Source organism: Salvelinus fontinalis, chromosome 37 (assembly GCF_029448725.1).
Source record: "Salvelinus fontinalis isolate EN_2023a chromosome 37, ASM2944872v1, whole genome shotgun sequence".
NCBI lineage: Eukaryota > Metazoa > Chordata > Actinopteri > Salmoniformes > Salmonidae > Salvelinus > Salvelinus fontinalis.
The window spans coordinates 28,999,382-29,027,376 of record NC_074701.1 but is presented as its reverse complement, the minus strand read 5'-3'; the positions used below and the strand labels follow the sequence as shown (position 1 = coordinate 29,027,376).

Below are 27,995 nucleotides of genomic sequence, written 5' to 3'. Positions count from 1 at the left end.
TATTCTGGGACGGTGGAGTTGTATAGGGCAGTGTTCGTATAGAGAAAAGGGCTTTGTTCATATTGCTCAGTGAGCCCTCAGTCTGAAATGGAGGACTGGTGAAGATAATGAGGCAGATGTTCCATGACTGGCTGTAGCTCAAAACCTGCCTGTATGGGAGGGTGTATATAATGTCACATGGCGTCTGTGGATGTCAATCTTCATCCTGTCTCCCACACGGTCTTATCTGCTCCTAGTAGACTGGGAGTTCTTTTTGGCTTCAGACTGGGTATTACCCATCTGTCTGGATGTTCCAGCTATAGAAGTTCTCTCCAGTTTGACATGCGCTATTCTGTCTGGGAGGTCGATCTGTGCCCAGATGGGGTGTTCCATCCATAGAATTAGAATTGTGGATCTGTGCCCAGACTTGTTGTTCCATCTGGCTCTAGTCTGTAGACTACTCCATCTAGCTATCAGATCTCATTTAGTCTGTCTCTCAGGTTCAATCAGATCAAGTCTTTTACAGACACCACGTTTGTCATTCTTATCCATGCTGTTACTGGCTACGTCAGGGCTGTGCTTGACTGAGTCTCCTGAGCTCTGACTCGTGCGTACAGGTGTCTTTTCCAGAAGTGTCTCTCAGCGATAGAGGCTTTAGGGTTCAGTCATGAAACAGGGGTTTGAATATTAATTACTGGTGAGATGTAGCTTCTTACTGTAAATCAGGGAGACCCACATAATGTAATATTGAGAGGGACAGCCTGTCAACAATTCAGTCAGACTTTCATTTCTTGTAGATATTATATGATGTAGCCTACTCTGATCTCTTTAAATAAAATAAAAAGATTGAGAAATTTGCTCTGAGTTCCTTGGCAGAACAGCAACTGTGGGTGTACCAATGGGAGGGGGAGGCATGAATCAGCAAAGTCAAAGTCATGTACCAGGATTTAAAGTAAACGACCAGTGCTGGCGAGGGTGATGGTGACGCCTCACTCAACTAAGGAGGTGATTCTGTAATGGAAGAATGGATGAGCAGAGAGAACTGACTCCTGTCTGCAGTTTGTGCAGCCTCCTGTAAAAGCCAGAGCTCTGTGGAGGAAATGCAGTTTGTGCAGCCTCCTGTAAAAGCCAGAGCTCTGTGGAGGAAATGCGTCCTTTAAACGTAGTTTTTCGACCCAGCATTCTGAGACCACATCATTTTATTCATGCTTTTCATATATTATTCCACCACTATTTCTACATCACTAGCCCACTAATAATGTGCATATTTCTAGAAACAGATCTTGCATAAGTCAGTGTCTTTTCCCTTGTCTGACAATGACCATTAGGCCGAGGTTATGTTAACCTTATTTATGGTTATAGTGGTCATTTAACAACAGGAAGTAGTAGATCTATAATGAATAGCCTAAATATGTGTTATTTGTAAGTGAAAATAGTGGTTTCTAGTAGAGGTCGATTGATTAATCGGAATGGCCGATTTAATTAGGGCCGTTTTCATAACAATCGGAAATCGGTATTTTTGGACACCGATTTGGCCGATTTAAAAAAATATATATAATTTTTACACCTTTATTTAACTTGGCAAGTCAGTTAAGAACACATTCTTATTTTCAATTACGGCCTAGGACTGGTGGGTTAACTGCCTCGTTCAGGGGCAAAACGACACATTTTTACCTTGTCAGCTCGGGGATTCAATCTTGCAACCTTACAGTTAACTAGTCCAACGCTCTAACCACCTGCCTCTCATTGCACTCCACGAGGAGCCTGCCTGTTACGCAAATGCAGTAAGAAGCCAAGGTAAGTTGCTTGCTAGTATTAAACTTATATTATAAAAAACAATCAATCAATCATAATCACTAGTTAACTACACATGGTTGATGATATTACTAGTTTATCTAGCGTGTCCTGCGTTGCATATAATCGATGCAGTGCGCATTCGCGAAAAAGGACTGTCGTTGCTCCAACGTGTACCTAACCATAAACATCAATGCCTTTCTTAAAATCAATACACAAGTATATATTTTGAAACCTGCATATTTAGTTAATATTGCCTGCGAACATGAATTTCTTTTAACTAGGGTAATTGTGTCACTTCTCTTGCAACAGAGTCAGGGTATATGCAGCAGTTTGGGCCGCCTGGCTCGTTGCGAACTGTGTGAAGTCTATTTCTTCCTAACAAAGACAGCCAACTTCGCCAAACGGGGGATGATTTAACAAAAGCGCATTTGCGAAAAAAGCACAATCGTTGCACGACTGTACCTAACCATAAACATCCATGCATTCTTAAAATCAATACACAGAAATATATATTTTTAAACCTGCATATTTAGCTAAAGGAAATCCAGGTTAGCAGGAAATATTAAGCAGGTGAAATTGTGTCACTGGTGGAGATGGGATAGTGAGGAGACTGGTGGAGATGGGATAGTGAGGAGACTGGTGGAGATGGGATAGTGAGGAGACTGGTGGAGATGGGATAGTGAGGAGACTGGTGGAGGAATGAGAGGGGAGAGTGAGGAGACTGGTGGAGGAATGAGAGGGGAGAGTGAGGAGACTGGGGGAGAGTGAGGATACTGGTGGGGGAAGGAGAGGGGTGAGTGAGGAGACTGGTGGAGATGGGATAGTGAGGAGACTGGTGGAGAGGGGATAGTGAGGAGACTGGTGGAGATGGGATAGTGAGGAGACTGGTGGAGATGGGATAGTGAGGAGACTGGTGGAGATGGGATAGTGAGGAGACTGGTGGAGATGGGATAGTGAGGAGACTGGTGGAGGAATGAGAGGGGAGAGTGAGGAGACTGGTGGAGGAATGAGAGGGGAGAGTGAGGAGACTGGGGGAGAGTGAGGATACTGGTGGGGGAAGGAGAGGGGTGAGTGAGGAGACTGGTGGAGATGGGATAGTGAGGAGACTGGTGGAGAGGGGATAGTGAGGAGACTGGTGGAGATGGGATAGTGAGGAGACTGGTGGAGATGGGATAGTGAGGAGACTGGTGGAGATGGGATAGTGAGGAGACTGGTGGAGATGGGATAGTGAGGAGACTGGTGGAGATGGGATAGTGAGGAGACTGGTGGAGATGGGATAGTGATGAGACTGGTGGAGATGGGAGACTGGTGGAGGAAGGAGAGGGCAGAGTGAGGAGACTGGAGGAAGGAGACGGGAGAGTGAGGAGACTGGTGGGGGAAGGAGAGGGGAGAGTGAGGAGACTGGTGGGGGAAGGAGAGGGGAGAGTGAGGAGACTGGTGGAAGGAGAGTGAGGAGACTGGTGGGGGAAGGAGAGGGGAGAGTGAGGAGACTGGTGGGGGAAGGAGAGGGCAGAGTGAGGAGACTGGTGGAGGAATGTGAGGAGACTGGTGGAGGGAGGTGAGGGGAGAGTGAGGAGACTGGTGGGGGAAGGAGAGGGCAGAGTGAGGAGACTGGTGGAGGAATGTGAGGAGACTGGTGGAGGGAGGTGAGGGGAGAGTGAGGAGACTGGTGGAGGAAGGAGAGGGGAGAGTGAGGAGACTGGTGGAGGAAGAAGAGGGGAGAGTGAGGAGACTGGTGGGGGAAGGAGAGGGGAGAGTGAGGAGACTGGTTGAGGAAGGAGAGGGGAGAGTGAGGAGACTGGTGGGGGAAGGAGAGGGCAGAGTGAGGAGACTGGTGGAGGAATGTGAGGAGACTGGTGGAGGGAGGTGAGGAGACTGGTGGAGGAAGGAGAGGGGAGACTGGGGGAGAGTGAGGAGACTGGTGGAGGAAGGTGAGGGGAGAGTGAGGGGACTGATGGAGGAAGGAGAGGGGAGACTGGTGGAGAAAGGAGAGGGGAGACTGGTGGAGGAAGGAGAGGGGAGAGTGAGGAGACTGGTGGGGGAAGAAGAGAGCAGAGTGAGGAGACTGGTGGAGGAAGGTGAGGAGACTGGTGGAGGAAGGTGAGGAGACTGGTGGAGGAAGGTGAGGAGACTGGTGGAGGAAGGTGAGGAGACTGGTGGAGGAAGGTGAGGAGACTGGTGGAGGAAGGTGAGGAGACTGGTGGAGGAAGGTGAGGAGACTGGTGGAGGAAGGTGAGGAGACTGGTGGAGGAAGGTGAGGAGACTGGTGGAGGAAGGTGAGGAGACTGGTGGAGGAAGGTGAGGAGACTGGTGGAGGAAGGTGAGGAGACTGGTGGAGGAAGGTGAGGAGACTGGTGGAGGAAGGTGAGGAGACTGGTGGAGGGAGGGGAGAGTGAGGAGACTGGTGGAGGAAGGAGAGGGGAGACTGGTGGAGAGGGGAGAGTGAGGAGACAGGTGGAGAGGGGAGAGTGAGGAGATTGATGGAGGAAGGAGAGGGGAGAGTGAGGAGACTGGTGGGGGAAGGAGAGGGGAGACTGGTGGAGGAAGGAGAGGGGAGACTGGTGGAGGAAGGAGAGGGGAGAGTGAGGAGACTGGTGGAGGAAGGAGAGGGGAGACTGGTGGAGAGGGGAGAGTGAGGAGACTGGTGGAGGAAGGAGAGGGGAGACTGGTGGAGGAAGGAGAGGGGAGACTGGTGGAGGAAGGAGAGGGGAGAGTGAGGGGACTGGTGGGGGAAGGAGAGGGGAGAGTGAGGGGACTGATGGGGGAAGTAGAGGGGAGAGTAAGGAGACTTGTGGAGGAAGGAGACTGGTGGAGGAAGGAGACTGGTGGAGGAAGGAGAGGGGAGTGTGAGGAGACTGGTGGGGGAAGGAGAGGGGAGAGTGAGGAGACTGGTGGGGGAAGTTAAAATGATTGAGCTTAGCTAGCTTGAATGATGATGACAGAGCCGTTCAGTATGGCACAACGATGTTTTAATGTTCAGATATATCATGTAGAATAGACATGCCTCTCTGACTTGTAGCCTACAGCACAGGAGTCAGCTCTGTTCATGACTGTTTTAGTTCAGTATATTGTAACTTCCAGAATGTGACCTTGATGTTGGAGACAGAGAAATGGACAATCAGTATCAGAGAGATGGTGAGGATGGGCTTTGAAATGAAGGATTGTCAGAGCAGGAGACCGATGAGGGAGATGTTCAATGTATATTACAGGTTTGATAAGATTGTCCTCCAATCATTTTCTAAATTAACTTGAATCCAGTGTTTGTGTTCAGTCTTAAATTTATTAGGCCTAAGCCAGGATATCAATTTTGCTCATCAAACTCTCAGAAGATTTCAATCAACTCACTCTTTTAGACAGATTAGACAGACTGAGTTGTGTTTGAAAAGACTTTGACACAGAAAGTGAGTCATTTAGCCTGATGTGGTGTGTTGATAAATTAGTCCTAGTCAAAGGGACTTTTTTTGACCTGTGACATAAGGAGATGGATGAGTTCAAGTCAGTCACCATGTTAGATTGTACTGAGTAAGAAAATGTTCCTTGAATTTCAGTCTCAAGAAATGCCAATGGTTTCAGTCCAAATCAAATTGTATTGGTCACATACATACACATGGTTAGCAGATGTTAATGTGAGTATAGCGAAATGCTTGTGCTTCTAGTTCCGACAGTGCAGCAACATCTAACAAGTAATTTAAAAGTTTTCAAGATATTGGACTTTCAAGATGCAAAGTTTCAACTGCCACTAGGAGTGTAACAGTATGTTTATTCTTACACAACCGTTCGGTATGGAGACCTCGGTTCGGTCCACGCTGTGAACCCTAATGAATTCACACGCAAAAATATATAAGCTCAGCAAAAAAGTAAACATCCCTTTTTCAGGACCCTGTCTTTCAAAGATAATTCATAAAAAGTCAAATAACTTCACAGATCTTCATTGTAAAGGGTTTAAACACTGTTTCCCATGCTTGTTCAATGAACCATAAACAATTAATGAACATGCACCTGTGCAACGGTCGTTAAGACACTAACAGCTTACAGACGGTAGGCAATTAAGGTCACAGTTCTGAAAACTTAGGACACTAAAGAGGCCTTTCTATTGACTCTGAAAAACACCAAAAGAAAGATGCCCAGGGTCCCTGCTCATCTGCATGAACGTGCCTTAGGCATGCTGCAAGGAGGCATGAGGACTGCAGATGTGGACAGGGCAATAAATTACAATGTCCGTACTGTAAGAAGCCTAAGACAGCGCTACAGGGAGACAGGACGGACAGCTGATCGTCCTCACAGTGGCAGACCACGTGTAACAACACCTGCACAGGATCAGTACATCTGAACATCACACCTGCAGGACAGGTACAGGTTGGCAACAACAACTGCCCGAGTTACACCAGGAACGCACAATCCCTCCATCAGTGCTCAGACTGTCCACAATAGGCTGAGAGAGGCTGCACTGAGGGCTTGTAGGCCTGTTGTAAGGCAGGTCCTCAACAACGTCGCCTATGGGAACAAACCCACTGTCGCTGGACCAGACAGGACTTGCAAAAAGTTCTCTTCACTGACGAGTCGTGGTTTTGTCTCACCAGGGGTGATGGTCGGATTCGTGTTTACCGTTGAAGGAATGAGTGTTACACCGAGGCCTGTACTCTGGAGCGGAATCGATGTGGAGGTGGAGGGTCCGTCATGGTCTGGGGCGGTGTGTCACAGCATCATCGGACTGAGTTTGTTGTCATTGCAGGCAATCTCAACGCTGTGTATTACAGGGAAGACATCCTCCTCCCTCATGTGGTACCCTTCCTGCAGGCTCATCCTGACATGACCCTCCAGCATGACAATGCCACCAGCCATACTGCTCGTTCTGTGCGTGATTTCCTGCAAGACAGGAATGTCAGTGTTCTGCCATGGCCAGCAAAGAGCCCGGATCTCAATCCCATTGAGCACGTCTGAGACCTGTTGGATCGGAGGGTGAGGGCTAGGGCCATTCCCCCCAGAAATGTCCGGGAACTTGCAGGTGCTTTGGTGGAAGACTCGGGTAACATCTCACAGCAAGATCTGGAAAATCTGGTGCAGCCCATGAGGAGGAGATGCACTGCAGTACTTAATGCAGCTGGTGACCACACCAGATACTGACTGTTACTTTTGATTTTGACCCCCCCCCCTTTGTTCAGGGACACATTGTTCCATTTCTGTTAGTCACATGTCTCAGTTGTATCTTGTTATGTTCATACAAATTTTCGCCCATGTTAAGTTTGCTGAAAATAAATGCAGTTTCCAGTGAGAAGACGTTTCTTTTGTGTGTGTGTTTCACACTAGGCCTATAGGCTATGTCTACGCTGCATTGTAGGCCTGTTCCACTTAGGTAAATCTGGGCTGGAAAAAAACATGTTTTACTATTCTGTTAAAACAACTAGAGCCTTTGCGCACTTTGTAATAATTGACGCATTTCAAGCTGTCTTTTTGTAAGGCACAACCAGGAACTAGTTCTTTACGATTGTGAATGGTGTCGTCGATAAACCAGAATTGGAAGATCCTCAATCATTGTTTAAATCTCTAGACACAGTCTACAGGGAGGAGGTGAGGACACTCGGAGTGTGGTGTCAGGAAAACAACCTCTCACTCAACGTCAACAAAACATAGGAGATGATCATGGACTTCAGGGAAACACCAGAGGGAGCATTCCCCTATCCACATCAACAGGACAGTAGTGGAGAAGGTGGAAAGTTTTAAGTTCCTCTGCGGACACGTCACGGATAACCAGGAATGGTCCACCCACACAGACAGTGTGGTGAGGAATGCGCAACAGCGCCTCTTCAACCTCAGGAGCCTGAAGAAATTTGTCTTGTCACCTAAAACCCAAACTTTTACAGATGCACAATTGAGAACATCCTGTCAGGCTGTATCACCGCCTGGTACGGCAACTGCTCCGCCCACAACCACAAGTCTCTCTAGAGGGTGGTGAGGTCTGCACAACGCATCACCGGGGGCAAACTACCTGCCCTCCATGACACCTACAGCACCCGATGTCACAGGAAGGCCAAAGAGATCATCAAGGACAACAACCATCCAAGCCACTGCCTGTTCACCCAGCTACCATCCAGAAGGCGAGGTCAGTACAGGTGCATCAAAGCAGGGACCGAGAGACTGAAAAACAGCTTCTATGTCAAGGCCATCAGACTGGTAAACAGCCATCACTAACACAGAGGCTGCTGCCTACATACAGACTCGAATCATTGGCCACTTTAATAAATGGATTACTAGTCACTTTAATAATGCCACTTTAGCCTCCCGAGTGGGGCAGTGGTCTAAGGCACTGCATCGCAGTGCTAGCTGTGCCACTAGAGATTCTGGGTTCGAGTCCTGGCTCTGTCGCAGCCGCCCGCGACCGGGAGACCCATGGCGCAGCGCACAATTGGCCCAGCGTCGTCCAGGTAAGGGGAGGGTTTGGCCGGCAGGCATGTTGTTGTCCCATCGCGCACTAGGGACTCCTGTGGCGGGCCGGGCGCAGTGCACGCTGACATGGTCGCCAGATGTACGGTGTTTCCTCTGACACATTGGAGCGGCAGGCTTCCAGTTTAAGTGGGCATTGTGTCAAGAAGCAGTGCGGCTTGGTTGGGTTGTGTTTCGGAGAATGCAGGGCTCTCGACCTTCGCCTCTCCCGAGTCCGTGCGGGAGTTGCAGCGATGAGACAAGACTGTAACTATCAATTAGATACCACGTAATTGGGGAAAAAAATATAATACCCAAAATATTATGCCACCTTAATGTTCACATATCTTGCATTCCTCATCTCATATGTATATACTGTATTCTATACCATCTATTGCATCTTGCCTATGCCGCTCGGTCATCGCTCATCCATATATTTATATGTATATATTCTCATTCCATCCTTTTACTTAGATTTGTGTGTATTGTTGTTAGATTACTTGTTAGATATTACTGCACTTTCGGAACTAGAGGCACAAGCTACACTCGTATTAACATCTGCTAACCATGTGTATGTGACCAATAACATTTCATTTGATTTAGTTTGGGAACATTCTGGCTTCCCAGTAGATTACAACGGCGAATGACAAAGTTGTGGATAAAACGTTAACAGTATGTCGCCACGCTCAACGAGAATAGCCTATGCAGCTGCCAACGACTCCAATATGTTGCACCATTTACGGCGGAGCAAGACTGAAACACAGAGACAAACAACACAACATTGTTTCCCTCTGTATTCAAGCAGCACTTGGCTGCTGCTTTATAACCGAGCCAAAGAAATTAGAAGAGCGATAGGTAGGCTATATTTTATACTTTAGTTTATAGCTGCAGACATTAACAACTTCCCTCTTGCACCCATTTCAGCAAACCGGTAGTGCCAGCTCTATATAAGCAAACCAAAGCCGAAGTTTTCAATGAATTGGTCAATGCATCTTGTTTTGTGCTTAGTGACATCCCATCACATTGCCCTGGAGTGGGAGATGTACGTACGGTGGTACAGACATGGCCCCTTTGAGAGTCACAAGTGCGCATCTGGAGCTGAAGGAGGCAGTGTCATGGTGCGTTCATAACCAAGTGGGAATTTACCACATGTGAAAAATCCTCTTGAATGGTAGTGATTACTAGTGGGAAATTCACCAATCATCCTGAGCACCCACTTCTCCAACATGGTGACCTCTGACTTCACCTGCTAAGTAAATGGCCTCTAGAACAGCATTTACTGTAGTTTAATGCAACCACAAAACATTCTTTATAAAAAGCAATCTATTAATGTGGTTTTTGAACGCTAATTTGTTTACAAGCATGATTGCTGTACTTTTAATTTATGGTTGACACCGCTTGTTGGCCATTATCCAATCCCTGTTTCTCAACGAATTCTGACTTTACAACTGGTATATTCCCACCTCCCACATGGTTACAAACGCAGCATCAGAGTGGAAACTTGAGGCCCAACATAACAATCCTGTCACAACAGACAATGCCAGGAACATTGTGAATGCTGAGCATTGTGACTGGAATTTAGTTTCCCCGCTGTACTGAAAACCGAACCATGACCCCAGGAATCACAGTACGTACCGAACCGTGGGTTTGGTAAACTGTTACACCCCTACCGGCCACATCATCGTAATGATGCACAATAGGCTACCTATTTGTCTTTATGATCTTATTTGCTTTTCAAAGGTAAATCAGCCATCTTCAGTAATATCCATCAAACTTATTTGTTTATGAATATCTTTGCAAATATTCCATCCATAAGTTCAGTACTGTTATTATTATCAGCATACAATAGTTTGGATACATGTGTTAGCCTGTAAGGCCAGTTAGCAGTTAAAGCAATGTTATCCTACAGTAGCAGCCAACTGACTGTTCTAGCCTACAGTCTCTCAGGCTTAAACACAGTGTTGGTCTGACAGAGGCCAGTCCTCTCTAAACTCCACTATGTTCCCTCCTACAGACAGCTGGCTAATAAATGCTCTCTCCCTCTCTCTTTCTCTCCTCCAGGCCCGTAATGTCAACACCGGGGAACTGGCTGCCATTAAAGTTATTAAGCTGGAACCTGGTAAACTCTTTTTTTTTCTTTTTTTTTCTGCCCTCTGTCATCACTGTTTCCCTCTCCCTCCTCCTCCTTTCCTCCCCTTTAACCCTTTTCCCCTCCTCCTCCTTCTCCTTTCTCTCCTCTCTTATCCCTCTGTCATCACTGTTTCCCTCTCCCTCCTCCTCCTTTCCTCCCCTTTGACCTTTTCCCCTCCTCCTCTTCTCCTTTCTCTCCTCTCTTATCCCTCTGTCATCACTGTTTCCCTCTCCCTCCTCCTCCTTTCCTCCCCTTTGACCTTTTCCCCTCCTCCTCTTCTCCTTTCTCTCCTCTCTTATCCCTCTGTCATCACTGTTTCCCTCTCCCTCCTCCTCCTTTCCTCCCCTTTAATCATTTTCCCCTCCTCCTCTTCTCCTTTCTCTCCTCTCTTATCCCTCTGTCATCACTGTTTCCCTCTCCCTCCTCCTCCTTTCCTCCCCTTTGACCTTTTCCCCTCCTCCTCTTCTCCTTTCTCTCCTCTCTTATCCCTCTGTCATCACTGTTTCCCTCTCCCTCCTCCTCCTTTCCTCCCCTTTAATCATTTTCCCCTCCTCCTCCTTCTCCTTTCTCTCCTCTCTTATCCCTCTGTCATCACTGTTTCCCTCTCCCTCCTCCTCCTTTCCTCCCCTTTGACCCTTTCCCCTCCTCCTCTTCTCCTTTCTCTCCTCTCTTATCCCTCTGTCATCACTGTTTCCCTCTCCCTCCTCCTCCTTTCCTCCCCTTTGACCCTTTCCCCTCCTCCTCTTCTCCTTTCTCTCCTCTCTTATCCCTCTGTCATCACTGTTTCCCTCTCCCTCCTCCTCCTTTCCTCCCCTTTGACCTTTTCCCCTCCTCCTCTTCTCCTTTCTCTCCTCTCTTATCCCTCTGTCATCACTGTTTCCCTCTCCCTCCTCCTCCTTTCCTCCCCTTTAATCATTTTCCCCTCCTCCTCCTTCTCCTTTCTCTCCTCTCTTATCCCTCTGTCATCACTGTTTCCCTCTCCCTCCTCCTCCTTTCCTCCCCTTTGACCCTTTCCCCTCCTCCTCTTCTCCTTTCTCTCCTCTCTTATCCCTCTGTCATCACTGTTTCCCTCTCCCTCCTCCTCCTTTCCTCCCCTTTGACCCTTTCCCCTCCTCCTCTTCTCCTTTCTCTCCTCTCTTATCCCTCTGTCATCACTGTTTCCCTCTCCCTCCTCCTCCTTTCCTCCCCTTTAACCCTTTTCCCCTCCTCTTCTCTTTTCTCTCCTCTCTTATCCCTCTGTCATCCACCATTTCCCAAGTTTTCCCATTTTACACTAGGCAGTCTCTTGTCTTCTGTTGCAGACATAATCAAATGTTTATTTTGTTAATCTTCCTCTGTCCCCAACAGCTGAATCGAATTATCCCTTAGAAAGAAAACGCCGTGTCCGAATACCCATAATTGCATCTTAAATAGTAGACCGACTGAGTATGTGAAAAAAATAAAGTTTAATAGTATGTGACATTTTGAAAATGAAGTATACTTTAAATGGCCGGATGTCATACTAACTTCGTCTTTCACAACAGCAGATCTATTAGATATGGAGATGCGGTAGTGAAATCAACACAGTCACACAGGACGCAGTATGCAGAAATACAATGTTTAATAGTATGTGACATTTTGGAAATCGAGTGGTTTAAATGCCAGGATGATATACTCATCTCTTCTGTAGGCTAGGCTACCTATTTAATGTATGGATCAAGCCATAGCAGTCCTTCTGATCTCTTTCCCAATGATCAGTGCTTTAGTTTATTATGTTGCTGTCCAGCGGTTCTGAATTTGCGATGCACCTGACTGTCCACGTCCTTTTCATTTGAACATTTTGAAAAGTTTTGGTGTGTACTGTTTTGATTTCTATATGTTACAGCATTTAGTTTTTTACTGATACATATGTTGAAATTAAACAAATGATCTGTTTCTGTCTTCAGTCCTTTTTAAATAGGATAGATGGGCTATATGGTCTACTACAGTATAGGTTGAATGTGATCGTCTGCCTAACCAACCTGAGTATGCCTAGAACTTCCTATTCTATTGAGTTCAGAGAAATTAATTACATTGGAAATGAGCTATTATCAGGCTGGTTATTATCAGGCTGGTTATTATCAGGCTGGTTATTATCAGGCTGGTTAATGTGATGCATGTCTTTTGAATTTGGAAAACATCCACCCTCACTCGGCCACGCCCCACCTATTCAGACAATCAGGAGCCTCTCCTGCGTTGCGGCCGTGGCATACTGCATACTTTTTACTAAACGGTACGTGCTAAATAGAATGTGACGATGAGTACATAGTATGCAGTTTAAGTATGTAGTACACTAGTATGGGTATTCAGACACGCCAGCGTCTTGTCAGCGTCTTCACAATTTAACAGTCCAATTAATGCCTTTTTATGGTTCTCTCTCATCAGTCATGATTTCTGCGTAGATGTTGGTTCACAGTACACTGATTGTAATGATTTAGATGTAACTATAAACAGTTAGTTCGTTTCTGCTTGTGATTTATGAGCATCATCATTCAAACCCCTTGTCTCTCCTCCTAAAGTGTTTATTTTCTGTCTCATTTCAGTTTGAGTGTAATTTCCAAAGCCCTTTAATGGAAGTGAATGTGTGCTGCTAGGCTACATTCCAATCATTTCCCCAAGTCTAGAGCACAGCTTGCGAGCCAAACAACATAACATGCAGCACACGCAGTGTCCCAGTTTCCGCTTCCTCCTCCATAGAACATTCTATCTGCAAACAACCACAGACGCTACCAAGCTGCCACCTAAATGTGTGTTTCTGTGCCCGTGTATGCAATACACACGCATATCTTTATCACTACAGTTGGATGCATGTCTTTATTTTTCATGCACACTGTGAATATCATTTTGTTGCGCACATTAACAATTATTGCGTCACAAAGAGGATTAGGCTAAATTTACAAGGTGACATCCTTGTGTCAGCTTTTCAGTTCAAGTGGAGGGAATCTCCTCGTATTTTGATGGCATCCTCTTAAGAGATGCAGCTGATGATTGGTGAGGGAGCAGCCTAGTCTGTCTACTGTACCAATATACTTTTAGACTACAACTGTGCCTCTATTGTCTGTAGGCCTTGTCCCTTGATGTACATCTAACCCAGGGTTTCCCAAACAGTCCTGGAGACCCCAAGGCGTGCACGTTTTGCTTTTTGCCCTGGGGGGGGGGGGGGGGGGGGGGGCTGCAGGTGTGACTTTGAGAAACCCTGGTTTAACCTGAAGAAAGTAGTTCACTCAGTTTTTCAATACAATTGCTATGAATTTAATCAATGTGTTTTTCCCCCTAATGTGTCTGTTAGGGTTGTCCTAATGTGTCTGTTAGGGGTGTCCTAATGTGTCTGTTAGGGGTGTCCTAATGTGTCTGTTAGGGGTGTCCTAATGTGTCTGTTAGGGGTGTCCTAATGTGTCTGTTAGGGGTGTCCTAACGTGTCTGTTAGGGGTGTCCTAACGTGTCTGTTAGGGGTGTCCTAACGTGTCTGTTAGGGGTGTCCTAATGTGTCTGTTAGGGGTGTCCTAATGTGTCTGTTAGGGGCGTCCTAATGTGTCTGTTAGGGGTTGTCCTAATGTGTCTGTTAGGGGTGTCCTAATGTGTCTGTTAGGGGTGTCCTATCGTGTCTGTTAGGGGTGTCCTAACGTGTCTGTTAGGGGTGTCCTAATGTGTCTGTTAGGGGTGTCCTAATGTGTCTGTTAGGGGTGTCCTAATGTGTCTGTTAGGGGTGTCCTAATGTGTCTGTTAGGGGTGTCTTAATGTGTCTGTTAGGGGTGTCCTAATGTGTCTGTTTGCGTTGTCCTGATGTGTCTGTTAGGGGTGTCCTGATGTGTCTGTTAGGGGTGTCCTGATGTGTCTGTTAGGGGTGTCCTGATGTGTCTGTTAGGGGTGTCCTGATGTGTCTGTTAGGGGTGTCCTGATGTGTCTGTTAGGGGTGTCCTGATGTGTCTGTTAGGGGTGTCCTGATGTGTCTGTTAGGGTTGTCCTGATGTGTCTGTTAGGGGTGTCCTGATGTGTCTGTTAGGGGTGTCCTAACGTGTCTGTTAGGGGTGTCCTAATGTGTCTGTTAGGGGTGTCCTAATGTGTCTGTTAGGGGTGTCCTAATGTGTCTGTTAGGGGTGTCCTAATGTGTCTGTTAGGGGTGTCCTATCGTGTCTGTTAGGGGTGTCCTAACGTGTCTGTTAAGGGTGTCCTAATGTGTCTGTTAGGGGTGTCCTAACGTGTCTGTTAGGGGTGTCCTAATGTGTCTGTTAGGGGTGTCCTAATGTGTCTGTTAGGGGTGTCCTAATGTGTCTGTTAGGGGTGTCCTAATGTGTCTGTTTGCGTTGTCCTGATGTGTCTGTTAGGGTTGTTAGGGGTGTCCTAATGTGTCTGTTAGGGGTGTCCTAACGTGTCTGCTAGGGTTGTCCTGATGTGTCTGTTAGGTTGTCCTGATGTGTCTGTTAGGGGTGTCCTGATGTGTCTGTTAGGGTTGTCCTGATGTGTCTGTTAGGGGTGTCCTAACGTGTCTGTTAGGGGTGTCCTAACATGTCTGTTAGGGGTGTCCTGATGTGTCTGTTAGGGTTGTCCTGATGTGTCTGTTAGGGGTGTCCTGATGTGTATGTTAGGGGTGTCCTAATGTGTCTGTTAGGGGTGTCCTAATGTGTCTGTTAGGGATGTCCTATCGTGTCTGTTAGGGGTGTCCTAACGTGTCTGTTAGGGGTGTCCTAACGTGTCTGTTAGGGGTGTCCTAACGTGTCTGTTAGGGGTGTCCTAACGTGTCTGTTAGGGGTGTCCTAACGTGTCTGTTTGCGTTGTCCTGATGTGTCTGTTAGGGTTGTTAGGGGTGTCCTAATGTGTCTGTTAGGGGTGTCCTAACGTGTCTGCTAGGGTTGTCCTGATGTGTCTGTTAGGGTTGTCCTGATGTGTCTGTTAGGGGTGTCCTGATGTGTCTGTTAGGGGTGTCCTAATGTGTCTGTTAGGGGTGTCCTAATGTGTCTGTTAGGGGTGTCCTAATGTGTCTGTTAGGGGTGTCCTAACGTGTCTGTTAGGGGTGTCCTAACGTGTCTGTTAGGGGTGTCCTAACGTGTCTGTAAGGGGTGTCCTAACGTGTCTGTTAGGGGTGTCCTAATGTGTCTGTTAGGGGTGTCCTAATGTGTCTGTTAGGGGTGTCCTAATGTGTCTGTTTGCGTTGTCCTGATGTGTCTGTTAGGGGTGTCCTGATGTGTCTGTTAGGGGTGTCCTGATGTGTCTGTTAGGGGTGTCCTGATGTGTCTGTTAGGGGTGTCCTGATGTGTCTGTTAGGGGTGTCCTGATGTGTCTGTTAGGGGTGTCCTGATGTGTCTGTTAGGGGTGTCCTGATGTGTCTGTTAGGGGTGTCCTAACGTGTCTGTTAGGGGTGTCCTGATGTGTCTGTTAGGGGTTTCCTAATGTGTATGTTAGGGGTGTCCTAATGTGTCTGTTAGGGGTGTCCTAATGTGTCTGTTTGCGTTGTCCTGATGTGTCTGTTAGGGTTGTTAGGGGTGTCCTAATGTGTCTGTTAGGGGTGTCCTAACGTGTCTGCTAGGGGTGTCCTAATGTGTCTGTTAGGGTTGTCCTGATGTGTCTGTTAGGGTTGTCCTGATGTGTCTGTTAGGGGTGTCCTGATGTGTCTGTTAGGGTTGTCCTGATGTGTCTGTTAGGGGTGTCCTAACGTGTCTGTTAGGGGTGTCCTGATGTGTCTGTTAGGGTTGTCCTGATGTGTCTGTTAGGGGTGTCCTGCTGTGTCTGTTAGGGGTGTCCTAATGTGTCTGTTAGGGGTGTCCTAATGTGTCTGTTAGGGGTGTCCTAATGTGTCTGTTAGGGGCGTCCTAATGTGTCTGTTAGGGGTGTCCTAATGTGTCTGTTAGGGGTGTCCTAATGTGTCTGTTAGGGGTGTCCTAATGTGTCTGTTAGGGGTGTCCTAATGTGTCTGTTAGGGGTGTCCTAATGTGTCTGTTAGGGGTGTCCTATCGTGTCTGTTAGGGGTGTCCTATCGTGTCTGTTAGGGGTGTCCTATCGTGTCTGTTAGGGGTGTCCTATCGTGTCTGTTAGGGGTGTCCTATCGTGTCTGTTAGGGGTGTCCTATCGTGTCTGTTAGGGGTGTCCTAACGTGTCTGTTAGGGGTGTCCTAACGTGTCTGTTAGGGGTGTCCTAACGTGTCTGTTAGGGGTGTCCTAACGTGTCTGTTAGGGGTGTCCTAACGTGTCTGTTAGGGGTGTCCTAACGTGTCTGTTAGGGGTGTCCTAACGTGTCTGTTAGGGGTGTCCTAATGTGTCTGTTAGGGGTGTCCTAATGTGTCTGTTAGGGGTGTCCTAACGTGTCTGTTAGGGGTGTCCTAACGTGTCTGTTAGGGGTGTCCTAACGTGTCTGTTAGGGTTGTCCTAATGTGTCTGTTAGGGGTGTCCTAATGTGTCTGTTAGGGGTGTCCTGATGTGTCTGTTAGGGGTGTCCTGATGTGTCTGTTAGGGGTGTCCAGATGTGTCTGTTAGGGTTGTCCAGATGTGTCTGTTAGGGGTGTCCTAATGTGTCTGTTAGGGGTGTCCTAATGTGTCTGTTAGGGGTGTCCTAATGTGTCTGTTAGGGGTGTCCTATCGTGTCTGTTAGGGGTGTCCTATCGTGTCTGTTAGGGGTGTCCTATCGTGTCTGTTAGGGGTGTCCTAATGTGTCTGTTAGGGGTGTCCTAACGTGTCTGTTAGGGGTGTCCTAATGTGTCTGTTAGGGGTGTCCTAATGTGTCTGTTTGCGTTGTCCTGATGTGTCTGTTATGGTTGTTAGGGGTGTCCTAATGTGTCTGTTAGGGGTGTCCTATCGTGTCTGTTAGGGGTGTCCTAACGTGTCTGTTAAGGGTGTCCTAATGTGTCTGTTAGGGGTGTCCTAACGTGTCTGTTAGGGGTGTCCTAACGTGTCTGCTAGGGGTGTCCTAATGTGTCTGTTTGGGTAGTCCTGATGTGTCTGTTAGGGTTGTCCTGATGTGTCTGTTAGGGGTGTCCTAACGTGTCTGTTAGGGGTGTCCTGATGTGTCTGTTAGGGGTGTCCTGATGTGTCTGTTAGGGTTGTCCTGATGTGTCTGTTAGGGGTGTCCTGATGTGTCTGTTAGGGGTGTCCTGATGTGTCTGTTAGCGGTGTCCTGATGTGTCTGTTAGGGTTGTCCTGATGTGTCTGTTAGGGGTGTCCTAACGTGTCTGTTAGGGGTGTCCTGACGTGTCTGTTAGGGTTGTCCTGATGTGTCTGTTAGGGGTGTCCTGATGTGTATGTTAGGGGTGTCCTGATGTGTCTGTTAGGGGTGTCCTGATGTGTCTGTTAGGGGTGTCCTGATGTGTCTGTTAGGGGTGTCCTGATGTGTCTGTTAGGGGTGTCCTAATGTGTCTGTTAGGGGTGTCCTAATGTGTCTGTTAGGGGTGTCCTAATGTGTCTGTTAGGGGTGTCCTAATGTGTCTGTTAGGGTTATCCTAATGTGTCTGTTAGGGGTGTCCTAATGTGTCTGTTAAGGGTGTCCTGATGTGTCTGTTAGGGGTGTCCTGATGTGTCTGTTAGGGGTGTCCTGATGTGTCTGTTAGGGTTGTCCTGATGTGTCTGTTAGGGGTGTCCTGATGTGTCTGTTAGGGGTGTCCTAATGTGTCTGTTAGGGGTGTCCTGATGTGTCTGTTAGGGTTGTCCTAATGTGTCTGTCAGGGGTGTCCTAATGTGTCTGTTAGGGGTGTCCTGATGTGTCTGTTAGGGTTGCAAAATTCCAGTAATTTTTCCCAAATTCCCTGGTTTTCCAGATTGCTGTAATTTTGGGAAAGTTACTATAATTTTGCAACCCTGGTTTCATTTATTTTAGGCCTAATAGTGCTTAAGAGCCTGAACAGGATCTTAATCACTTTGGGAGACCCGTTTTGACTCGTGAGTGCTACTTTCTAAACTACTGGCTCAAATTATACAAAAACTGTGCTGCATCACTTTAAATATATAAAGAGATATGAGGGGTTGGAACGCACCCAACGTATGATAGGTACCAGATAAGACATTGGGAAGCATTACATTTTTTCCCACATTGCTTTAATTGGCATTGAAATGAATTTGTAAAATGCTGAAACATGGGGAATGGTCTGTTCATTTCGGACATGGCCATCATCTTGTCTCCGTCTTTACAATTTAACAGTCTAATGAACACCTTTTATGCTTTTCTCTCGTCGGTCATGATTTCAGTCTGGATTCTTTGTTCACAGTACATTGAATTCATGAATTAGATGGAACTATAAACATTTAGTTTGTTTCTGCTTTTGATTTATGAGCATCTGGTTTACGTGACATGGTCACCCTGAGAGCGATTACAGTTATGGAGCTGCTTGATACGGACTGTGCCGCCTCAGGCCTGCAGAATGCATTGGTGCAGTGTTGACTATGCTAAAGCCGCACGCACACACCAGTTTTCCCTTCCGCACACTGCATCATTGCTTCCCATCTGAGATATTTTAACTTGACATTTTATTAATTTATCAAACGTAAGCGAGCAATTAGGGTTAAGTGCCTTGCTCAAGGGCACCTCGGCAGATTTTTCACCTAGTCGGCTCAGGGATTCAAACCAGCAACCTTTCAGTTACTGGCCCAACGCTCTTAACCGCTAGGCTACCTGCCGTCCTAGCAGTCTGTGCTGTCCCATACAGTTTGTGAAGCTAGACTGACCAGCACATGGGTTATTAGCTCTGACTTTGCTGAAAGCTACTTTGAGGAAAAGTGTACTTACTATGGCTGTGAAATGTGGTTGTCTCACATAGCTATCTTAAGATGAATGCACTAAGTGTAAGTCTCTCTGGATAAGGGCGACTGCTAAATGATTTGAATGTAAAATGCTCACCTCTCCCTTTAAAACCTGTATGGAAACTCAACAATTTCTGACTGTATTGTTGTGCGGCATGTGTAGTTGTCATGCCCCGTGGGAAAACCTAGAGCCATAACCTAAATGTGGGTAAAAGAGCTGACAGCCAGAAGTTTTCAATAGCATTGTGTTTGATATCCTAGCATTAGCCTAACCTGTCTTAAACTCATTGAGGTTATATACTACACCTATAACATAACGGGAAGAAATTATCTCTTTTATTTGATTTCTCTTACACACATTCACAATGTTGTTAATGTTCAACTGTTAGCCGCATATTAACATTAACAGAGGGGAACGATTATCTGGGGTTTGTTATTTTTCTGTCTCTCTGTGTGTGTTGTGTCGCTAGGCTAGCAGTCAGGCTGATTGTCCTATAGAAAGGCCAATGTGGACGCACGCTCCATGGAAATGCAGTGGTCACAGTCAGAGGAATGTGTTATTGTTCACTAGAACAAGCACTTTATTTTTAGATTTCTCTTAAGTGTGTTCGAAGCGCTGTACTTATCACATTCTTTCCATTGTCTCTGTTCCCTATTGCTTGTGTGTGTGTGTGTGTGTGTGTGTGTGTGTGTGTGTGTGTGTGTGTGTGTGTGTGTGTGTGTGTGTGTGTGTGTGTGTGTTTTCAAATGTCTGTGCTTCTAAGTAGGTGGGGTGTGTGTGTGTGTGTGCGCGCTACCCTCTTGTATGTGTTATTCCCCGGCTTTGAGATCTATACACAAAGTGATGACTACAGGACACGCTTATGGAGTCTGGCTTTAGGAGATATGGAAATGTCATGCTTCAGACTTGTGCATTTGCTTACGTGCTTCAAGGTTTTCCTCAAACTTTCCTTCTGTTGACAACTGAGTTGCTTGGCTTTGAGAAAAGGTATTTTAGCTTTGACTTCAGACAGTTCTCAAACAGTAAGTTGGAATAAGCAGATGAAATGGGGTGTTTTTCACATCCACCCTACAAATGCAAATCCTTACATGACTCACTGCTCCAACAAACGCTGCTGCCACAACTTTTTATTTAGAAGAAAGTTTGACTCTTTGTTTTGACTACTTTGTCAGGAGGCAGGACCTGTATTACCCAAGGTCTACTACCAGCATCAGCGTTCTGCAGTCAAACTGCTAATGGAATCAGACTAATGAAACGCAATACAGTCCCTATAGAACCATCAGGAAATTATATGTTTTGCCGTTTGGACTGGCACACCCATCAGAACATGTCAGGATTGACTGTGGTAAAGCTTGGGTCATTGAATAACAATCACACGTGTGTGTGATAAAGATCTATTTGAATCTTATCAGTGAATAGGCTACTATGGATTATAACCCGGGTGGTTCGAGCCCTGAATGCTGATTGGCTGACAGCCGTGGTATATCAGACCATATACCACAAAATTTGAAAAATAGTCAAGGGGTCTGAGTACTTTCCGAGGGCACTGTAGCTTCAGGGTTTATGGGTTTACATAGTGAATGGTCTGTTCTAGTAGTGAATGTATGCCAGAACAAAGTGTTTTGTACTGCTAAGCATCAGTGAGGGGTTTGGCTCAGTCTTCACTGATTGGTTGACTGGAATGTGATTCATGCAGTCTGAGCGTCTGAAAGGCTGGGTCTGGATTTCAGAGGCAAAACCTTGAGCTTGATTTGATAAGCCATTGCACCGGTGTACCAGTCGTTTTCAGCAGGCACTAAAGGACAACAATGGAAGCCTTAAAACACAGCACTGTTTACTTCATCTTCAGATTGAGATGACTTCTCCCAGGGTTGAGTCCTAAGAGTTCTCTGTACACAACTCACAATTTTCATGTCAATATCTTATTGACACATCAATTCTGATTGAAGCAAAAGTTTGTAAACTGCGCTAGGATGTCATTCAGGATTTTGCCCACAGTCCTCCTTTGGCCTCTGTGCTGTAGCCTATGGTTTGCCCTTATTTTCCCTTTTGTGTTGCCCTTTGTTATCCTTGAGAGGTGACGTGAGGACCGTAGTGGTGCGTGGGTAAAATCACTGGGGAACCAAAGCCCCCCCCCCCCCCAAAAGCCAAATTACATCCCATGTGTTGTGATAATGGCTTTGTTTGTTCTATGACGTGTTAGTCCACATGCCTTGCGACCTTGCGTTAGTCCGTATGCCTATATAGACCTAAAGGCAGAGACAATAAGAAGACAGTGGCAGAATAAATTCAACCACACCTTTATTTTATCACAAAACCGGATAGCAACCTCTGTCCAGTGAAGTCCACAAAACATATTTCATGTACAGTAACAGACAGTTACTTTACCTACAGCATGGTCAAACAAGTGAATGTTTTCATCACTAAACAACTATTGATTTAGAACCACAGAGAGTTACCGCAAGTCACAAAGATAACAGGAGCTGCCTCCACGATTCCAGCACCATTTCAACTTCAACATTTCAACATCATCAAATCAACTCTGCTTAGTCTAATTTAGTGACAACTATAAGATACCAAAAACAACTTAGTCCAATCAACGTAAGCTAAATATGTGGCTGTCCATGTTTCTGATGTCTCTGTGTGCGTTCGTGCAAGTAGAAAAACATGTTAACTCACCCTACTTGTAGAGAAACGCCAATGCCTTCCGCCTCTCTTTCATGTTGACGAAATGGTCTGACTATGTCATACAGTACCCACTTTTAGTTTTTGTTGTTCTAGGCTACCTGGCTAAAATTCTTGCTTGCTAGCCTAACTTCCATTTATGGGCAATGTTAGCTAGCTAGTATTAGCCTTCTACTTCTAGCTACATATTGAACTCCCATCCTCTCAGGTCAGGGGCACAACAACGTATGAATTAATGGTAGGAGCAGAATCTCCATTATAATAATTTGCCAGTACGGAAAATTAAGTAAAACCTCAAGTCCAAATCCCTATCTCCACCCATGGCTAATTAGGAAAGGGACAATTTTAGCTAGCTGGCTAGGAAGACAACAACACAACAAGATGCAACAATTCCAGTTTTTCTGTCAATGACGTATGCTCTCAATGGGATTTGATAGGAGTGATGCCAAATCCAAGCTGGCTTCCCTTAATTTTTTTTTTTTGGTGCGCCAAGACCATTCACAGTTGAGCTCGCTCTGTTTAGCTCAACACTGATTGGCAATTTTTTTAAATACTTTTTAAATTCAGTGCATTCGGAAAGTATTCAGACCCCTTCACTTTTTCCACATTTTATTACGTTACAGCCTTATTCTAAAATGTATTGAATTGTTTTTTTCCTCATCAATCTACACACACTACCCCATAATGACAAATCATAAACAGGTTTTTAGAAATGTTTGCAAATGTATAAAAAACAGATACCTTATTTACGTAAGTATTCAGACCCGTTGCTATGAGACTCGAAGTTGAGCCCAAGACGATGATCCTTGACTGGAGTCCACCTGTGGTAAATTCAAATGATTGAACATGATTTGAAGAGACACACACCTGTCTATATAAGGTCCCATCATTGACCGTGCATGTCAGAGCAAAAACCAATCCATGAGGTTGAAGGAATTGTCCGTAGAGCTCCGAGACAGGATTATGTTGAGGCACAGATCTGGGGAAGGGTACCAAAACATTTCTGCAGCATTAAACGTCTGTAAGAACCCAGTGGCCTCCATCTGGCACCATTCCAACGGTGAAGCGTGGTGGCAGCATGCTGGGGGGATGTTTTTCAGTGGCAGGGACTGGGAGACTAGTCAGGATCGAGGGGAAGATGAGCGGAGCAAAGTACAGAGAGATCCTTGAAGAAAACCTGCTCCAGAGCACTCAGGACCTCAGACTGGGCAATGACCCTAAGCACACAGCCAAGACAATGTAGGAGTGGCTTCGGGACAAGTCTCAATGCCCTTGAGTGGCCCTGCCAGGGACCGGACTTGAACCCGATCGAACATCTCTGGAGAGACATGACAATAGCTGTGCTGCGACACTCCCCATCCAACCTGACATAGCTTGAGAGAATCTGGAGAGAAGAATGGGAGAAACTCCCCAAATACAGGTGTGCCAAGCTTGTAGCGTCATACCCAAGAAGACTCGAGGCTGTAATCGCTGCCAAACGTGCTTCAAAGAAGTACTGAGTAAAGGTTCTGAATACTTATGTAAATGTAATATTTCAGTTTTGTATTTTTTACAAATTGCAACATTTTAAATGTTTTAATGTCATTATGGGTTATTGTTGAGATTTATGAGGAAAAAACACAATTTTATATACACTGCTCAAAAAAATTAGTGGTACATGTTTACATAATTTCCATCCATTCCCATTATTAAAGTGGCTGGAGTTGAGTCAGTATGTTGGCAGCGGCCACTAAATGTTAGTGGTGGCTGTTTAACAGTCTGATGGCCTTGAGATAGAAGCTGTTTTTCAGTCTCTCGGTCCCTGCTTTGATGCACCTGTACTGACCTCGCCTTCTGGATGATAGCGGGGTGAACAGGCAGTGGCTTGGGTGGTTGTTGTCCTTGATGATCTTTATGGCCTTCCTGTGACATCGGGTGGTGTTGGTGTCCTGGAGGGCAGGTAGTTTGCCCCCGGTGATGCGTTGTGCAGACCTCACTACCCTCCGGAGAGCCTTAAGGTTGTGGGCGGAGCAGTTGCCGTACCAGGCGGTGATACAGCCCGACAGGATGCTCTCGATTGTGCATCTGTAGAAGTTTGTGAGTGCTTTTGGTGACAAGCCGAATTTCTTCAGCCTCCTGAGGTTGAAGAGGTGCTGCTGCGCCTTCTTCACAACGCTGTCTGTGTGGGTGGACCAATTCAGTTAGTCCGTGATGTGTACACCGAGGAACTTAAAACTTTCCACCTTCTCCACTACTGTCCCGTCGATGTGGATAGGGGGGGTGCTCCCTCTGCTGTTTCCTGAAGTCCACAATCATCTCCTTTGTTTTGTTGACGTTGAGTGTGAGGTTATTTTCCTGACACCACACTCCGAGGGCCCTCACCTCCTCCCTGTAGGCCGTCTCGTCGTTGTTGGTAATCAAGCCTACCACTGTAGTGTCGTCCGCAAACTTGATGATTGAGTTGGAGGCGTGCATGGCCACGCAGTCGTGGGTGAACAGGGAGTACAGGAGAGGACTCAGAACGCACCCATGTGGGGCCCCGGTGTTGAGGATCAGCGGGGTGGAGATGTTGTTACCTACCCTCACCACCTGGGGGCGGCCCGTCAGGAAGTCCAGGACCCAGTTGCACGTCTCGAGCTTGATGACGAGTTTGGAGGGTACTATGGTGTTAAATGCTGAGCTGTAGTCGATGAACAGCATACTCACATAGGTATTCCTCTTGTCCAGATGGGTTAGGGCAGTGTGCAGTGTGGTTGCGATTGCGTCGTCTTTGGGTCGGTAAGCAAATTGGAGTGGGTCTAGGGTGTCAGGTAGGGTGGAGGTGATATGGTCCTTGACTAGTCTCTCAAAGCACTTCATGATGACGGAAGTGAGTGCTACGGGGCGGTAGTCGTTTAGCTCAGTTACCTTAGCTTTCTTGGGAACAGGAACAATGGTGGCCCTCTTGAAGCATGTGGGAACAGCAGACTGGGATAAGGATTGATTGAATATGTCCTTAAACACACCAGCCAGCTGGTCTGCGCATGCTCTGAGGACGCGGCTGGGAATGCCGTCTGGGCCTGCAGCCTTGTGAGGGTTAACACGTTTAAATGTTTTTCTCACCTCGGCTGCAGTGAAGGAGAGCCCGCAGGTTTTGGTAGCGGGCCGTGTCAGTGGCACTGTATTGTCCTCAAAGCGAGCAAAAAAGTTATTTAGCCTGTCTGGGAGCAAGACATCCTGGTCCGCGACGGGGCTGGTTTTCTTTTTGTAATTCGTGATTGACTGTAGACCTTGCCACATACCTCTTGTGTCTGAGCTGTTGAATTGCGACTCTACTTTGTCTCTATACTGGGACTTAGCTAGTTTGATTGCCTTGCGGAGAGAATAGCTACACTGTTTGTATTCGGTCATGTTTCAGGTCACCTTGCCTTGGTTAAAAGCAGTGGTTCGCGCTTTCAGTTTCACGCGAATGCTGCCATCAATCCACGGTTTCTGGTTTGGGTACGACATCGTCAATGCACTTTCTAATGAACTCGCTCACCGAATCAGCGTATTCGTCAATATTGTTGTTGGACGCAATGCGGAACATATCCCAATCCACGTGATCGAAGCAGTCTTGAAGCGTGGAATCAGATTGGTCGGACCAGCGTTGAACAGACCTGAGCGAGGGAGCTTGTTGTTTTAGTTTCTGTTTGTAGGCTGGAAGCAACAAAATGGAGTCGTGGTCAGCTTTTCCGAAAGGAGGGCGGGGGAGGGCCTTATATGTGTCGCGGAAGTTAGTATAACAATGATCCAAGGTTTTACCAGCCCTGGTAGCACAATCGATATGCTGATAGAATTTAGGGAGTTTTGTTTTCAGATTAGCCTTGTTAAAATCCCCAGCTTTGATGAATGGAGCCTCAGAGTGTGTGGTTTCCAGTTTACAAAGAGTCAGATAAAGTTCGTTCAGGGCCATCGATGTGTCTGCTTGGGGGGGAATATATACGGCTGTGATTATAATCGAAGAGAATTCCCTTGGTAGATAATGCGGTCGACATTTGATTGTGAGGAATTCTAGATCAGGTGAACAGAATGACTTGAGTTCCTGTATGTTGTTATGATCACACCACGTCTCGTTAATCATAAGGCATACAACCCCACCCCTCTACTTACCAGAAAGATGTTTGTTTCTGTCGGCGCGATGCTTGAAAAAACCAGCTGGCTGCACCGACTCCGTTAGCGTCTCTTGAGTGAGCCATGTTTCCGTGAAGCAGAGAACGTTACAATCTCTGATGTCTCTCTGAAATGTTATACTTGCTCGGATTTCATCAACCTTATTGTCAAGAGACTGGACATTGGCGAGTGGTATGCTAGGGAGTGGAGCGCGATGTGCCCGTCTCCGAAGCCCTACCAGGAGACCGTCTCGTTTGCCCCTTTTACGGCGTCGCTTAGGGTCGCCGGCTGGGATCAGATCCATTGTATTGGGTGGAAGGCAAAACACTGGATCCGCTTCGGGAAAGTCATATTCCTGGTTGTAACGATGGTCAGTTGACGTTGCTCTTATATTCAGTAGTTCCTCCCGACTATGTAATGAAACCTAAGATTACCTGGGGTACCAATGTAAGGAATAACACATAAAAAAACAAAAAAACTGCATATTTTCCTAGGAACGCGAAGCGACGCGGCCATCTCGGTTGGCGCCGGAAGTTGTTTATGAGCAGACTCCATGAGACTCCATGAGATGGAGTCTACAACCCACCCAAGTGGCTCAGGTAGCGCAGCTCATCCAGGATGGCACATCAATGCGAGCTGTGGCAAGAAGGTTTGCTGTGTCTGTTAGCGTAGTGTGCAGAGCATGGAGGCGCTAAAAGGAGACAGGCCAGTACATCAGGAGACGTGGAGGAGGCCGTAGGAGGGCAACAACCCAGCAGCAGGACCGCTACCTCCGCCTTTATGCAAGGAGGAGCACTGCCAGAGCCCTGCAAAATGACCTCCAGCAGGCCACAAATGTGCATGTGTCTGCTCAAACGGTCAGAAACAGACTCCATGAGGGTGGTATGAGGGCCCGACGTCCACAGGTGGGGGTTGTGCTTACAGCCCAACACCGTGCAGGACGTTTGGCATTTGCCAGAGAACACCAAGATTGGCAAATTCGCCACTGGCGCCCTGTGCTCTTCACAGATGAAAGCAGGTTCACACTGATCACATGTGACAGACGTGACAGAGTCTGGAGACGCCGTGGAGAACGTTCTGCTGCCTGCAACATCCTCCAGCATGACCGGTTTGGCGGTGGGTCAGTCATGGTGTGGGGTGGCATTTCTTTTGGGGGCCGCACTGCCCTCCATGTGCTCGCCAGAGGTAGCCTGACTGCCATTAGGTACCGAGATGAGATCCTCAGACCCCTTGTGAGACCATATGCTGGTGCGGTTGGCCCTGGGTTCCTCCTAATGCAAGACAATGCTAGACCTCATTTGGCTGGAGTGTGTCAGCAGTTCCTGCAAGAGGAAGGCATTGATGCTATGGACTGGCCTGCCCGTTCCCCAGACCTGAATCCAATTGAGCACATCTGGGACATCATGTCTCGCTCCATCCACCAACGCCACATTGCACCACAGACTGTCCAGGAGTTGGCGTATGCTTTAGTCCAGGTCTGGGAGGAGATCCCTCAGGAGACCATCCGCCACCTCATCAGGAGCATGCCCAGGCGTTGTAGGGAGGTCATACAGGCACGTGGAGGCCACACACACTACTAAGCCTCATTTTGACTTGTTTTAAGGACATTACATCAAAGTTGGATCAGCCTGTAGTGTGGTTTTCCACTTTAATTTTGAGTGTGACTCCAAATCCAGACCTCCATGGGTTGATAAATTTGATTTCCATTGATCATTTTTGTGTGATTTTGTTGTCAGCACATTCAACTATGTAAAGAAAAAAGTATTTAATAAGAATATTTCATTCATTCAGATCTAGGATGTGTTATTTTAGTGTTCCCTTCATTTTTTTGAGCAGTGTATTTTTGAATAAGCCTGTAACGTAACACAATGTGGAAAAAGTGTAGGGGTCTGAATCCTTTCCGAATGCACTGTAGATGGTCTACACGTAAGGAGGCGCTGTTTCGCTCGTTCGGATGCTTTCTCCTGTGAGATACAATTCAGCCTCTTGCGAATTGAAGGAAAATTATGAAACAGAGACGAAAGATTCATTTTCGTTATTTATTTTTGGTCTATTTTTTGGGGGGAACCCTGACTTCCCTTGGCATCCATGAATACACGCCACTGAGTGAGGAGGACAGTCACCCATCAGAGCC

General features: G+C 46.8%; 1 protein-coding gene across 9 annotated transcripts in view; it reads left to right on the top strand.

The window, feature by feature from the left end:
- Positions 1-27,995, top strand: part of LOC129836479 (mitogen-activated protein kinase kinase kinase kinase 3-like) — a 97,134-nt gene that overhangs the window by 23,329 nt on the left and 45,810 nt on the right. For 8 of the 9 annotated variants that reach the window (XM_055902733.1, XM_055902738.1, XM_055902732.1 and 5 more), the window contains exon 2: positions 10,258-10,315. The exons of the other annotated variant lie outside the window; for it this stretch is intronic. In XM_055902733.1, the coding sequence (XP_055758708.1) occupies positions 10,258-10,315 (58 nt within the window). The remainder of the gene's footprint in view (positions 1-10,257; positions 10,316-27,995) is intronic. 9 annotated transcript variants of the gene reach the window in all.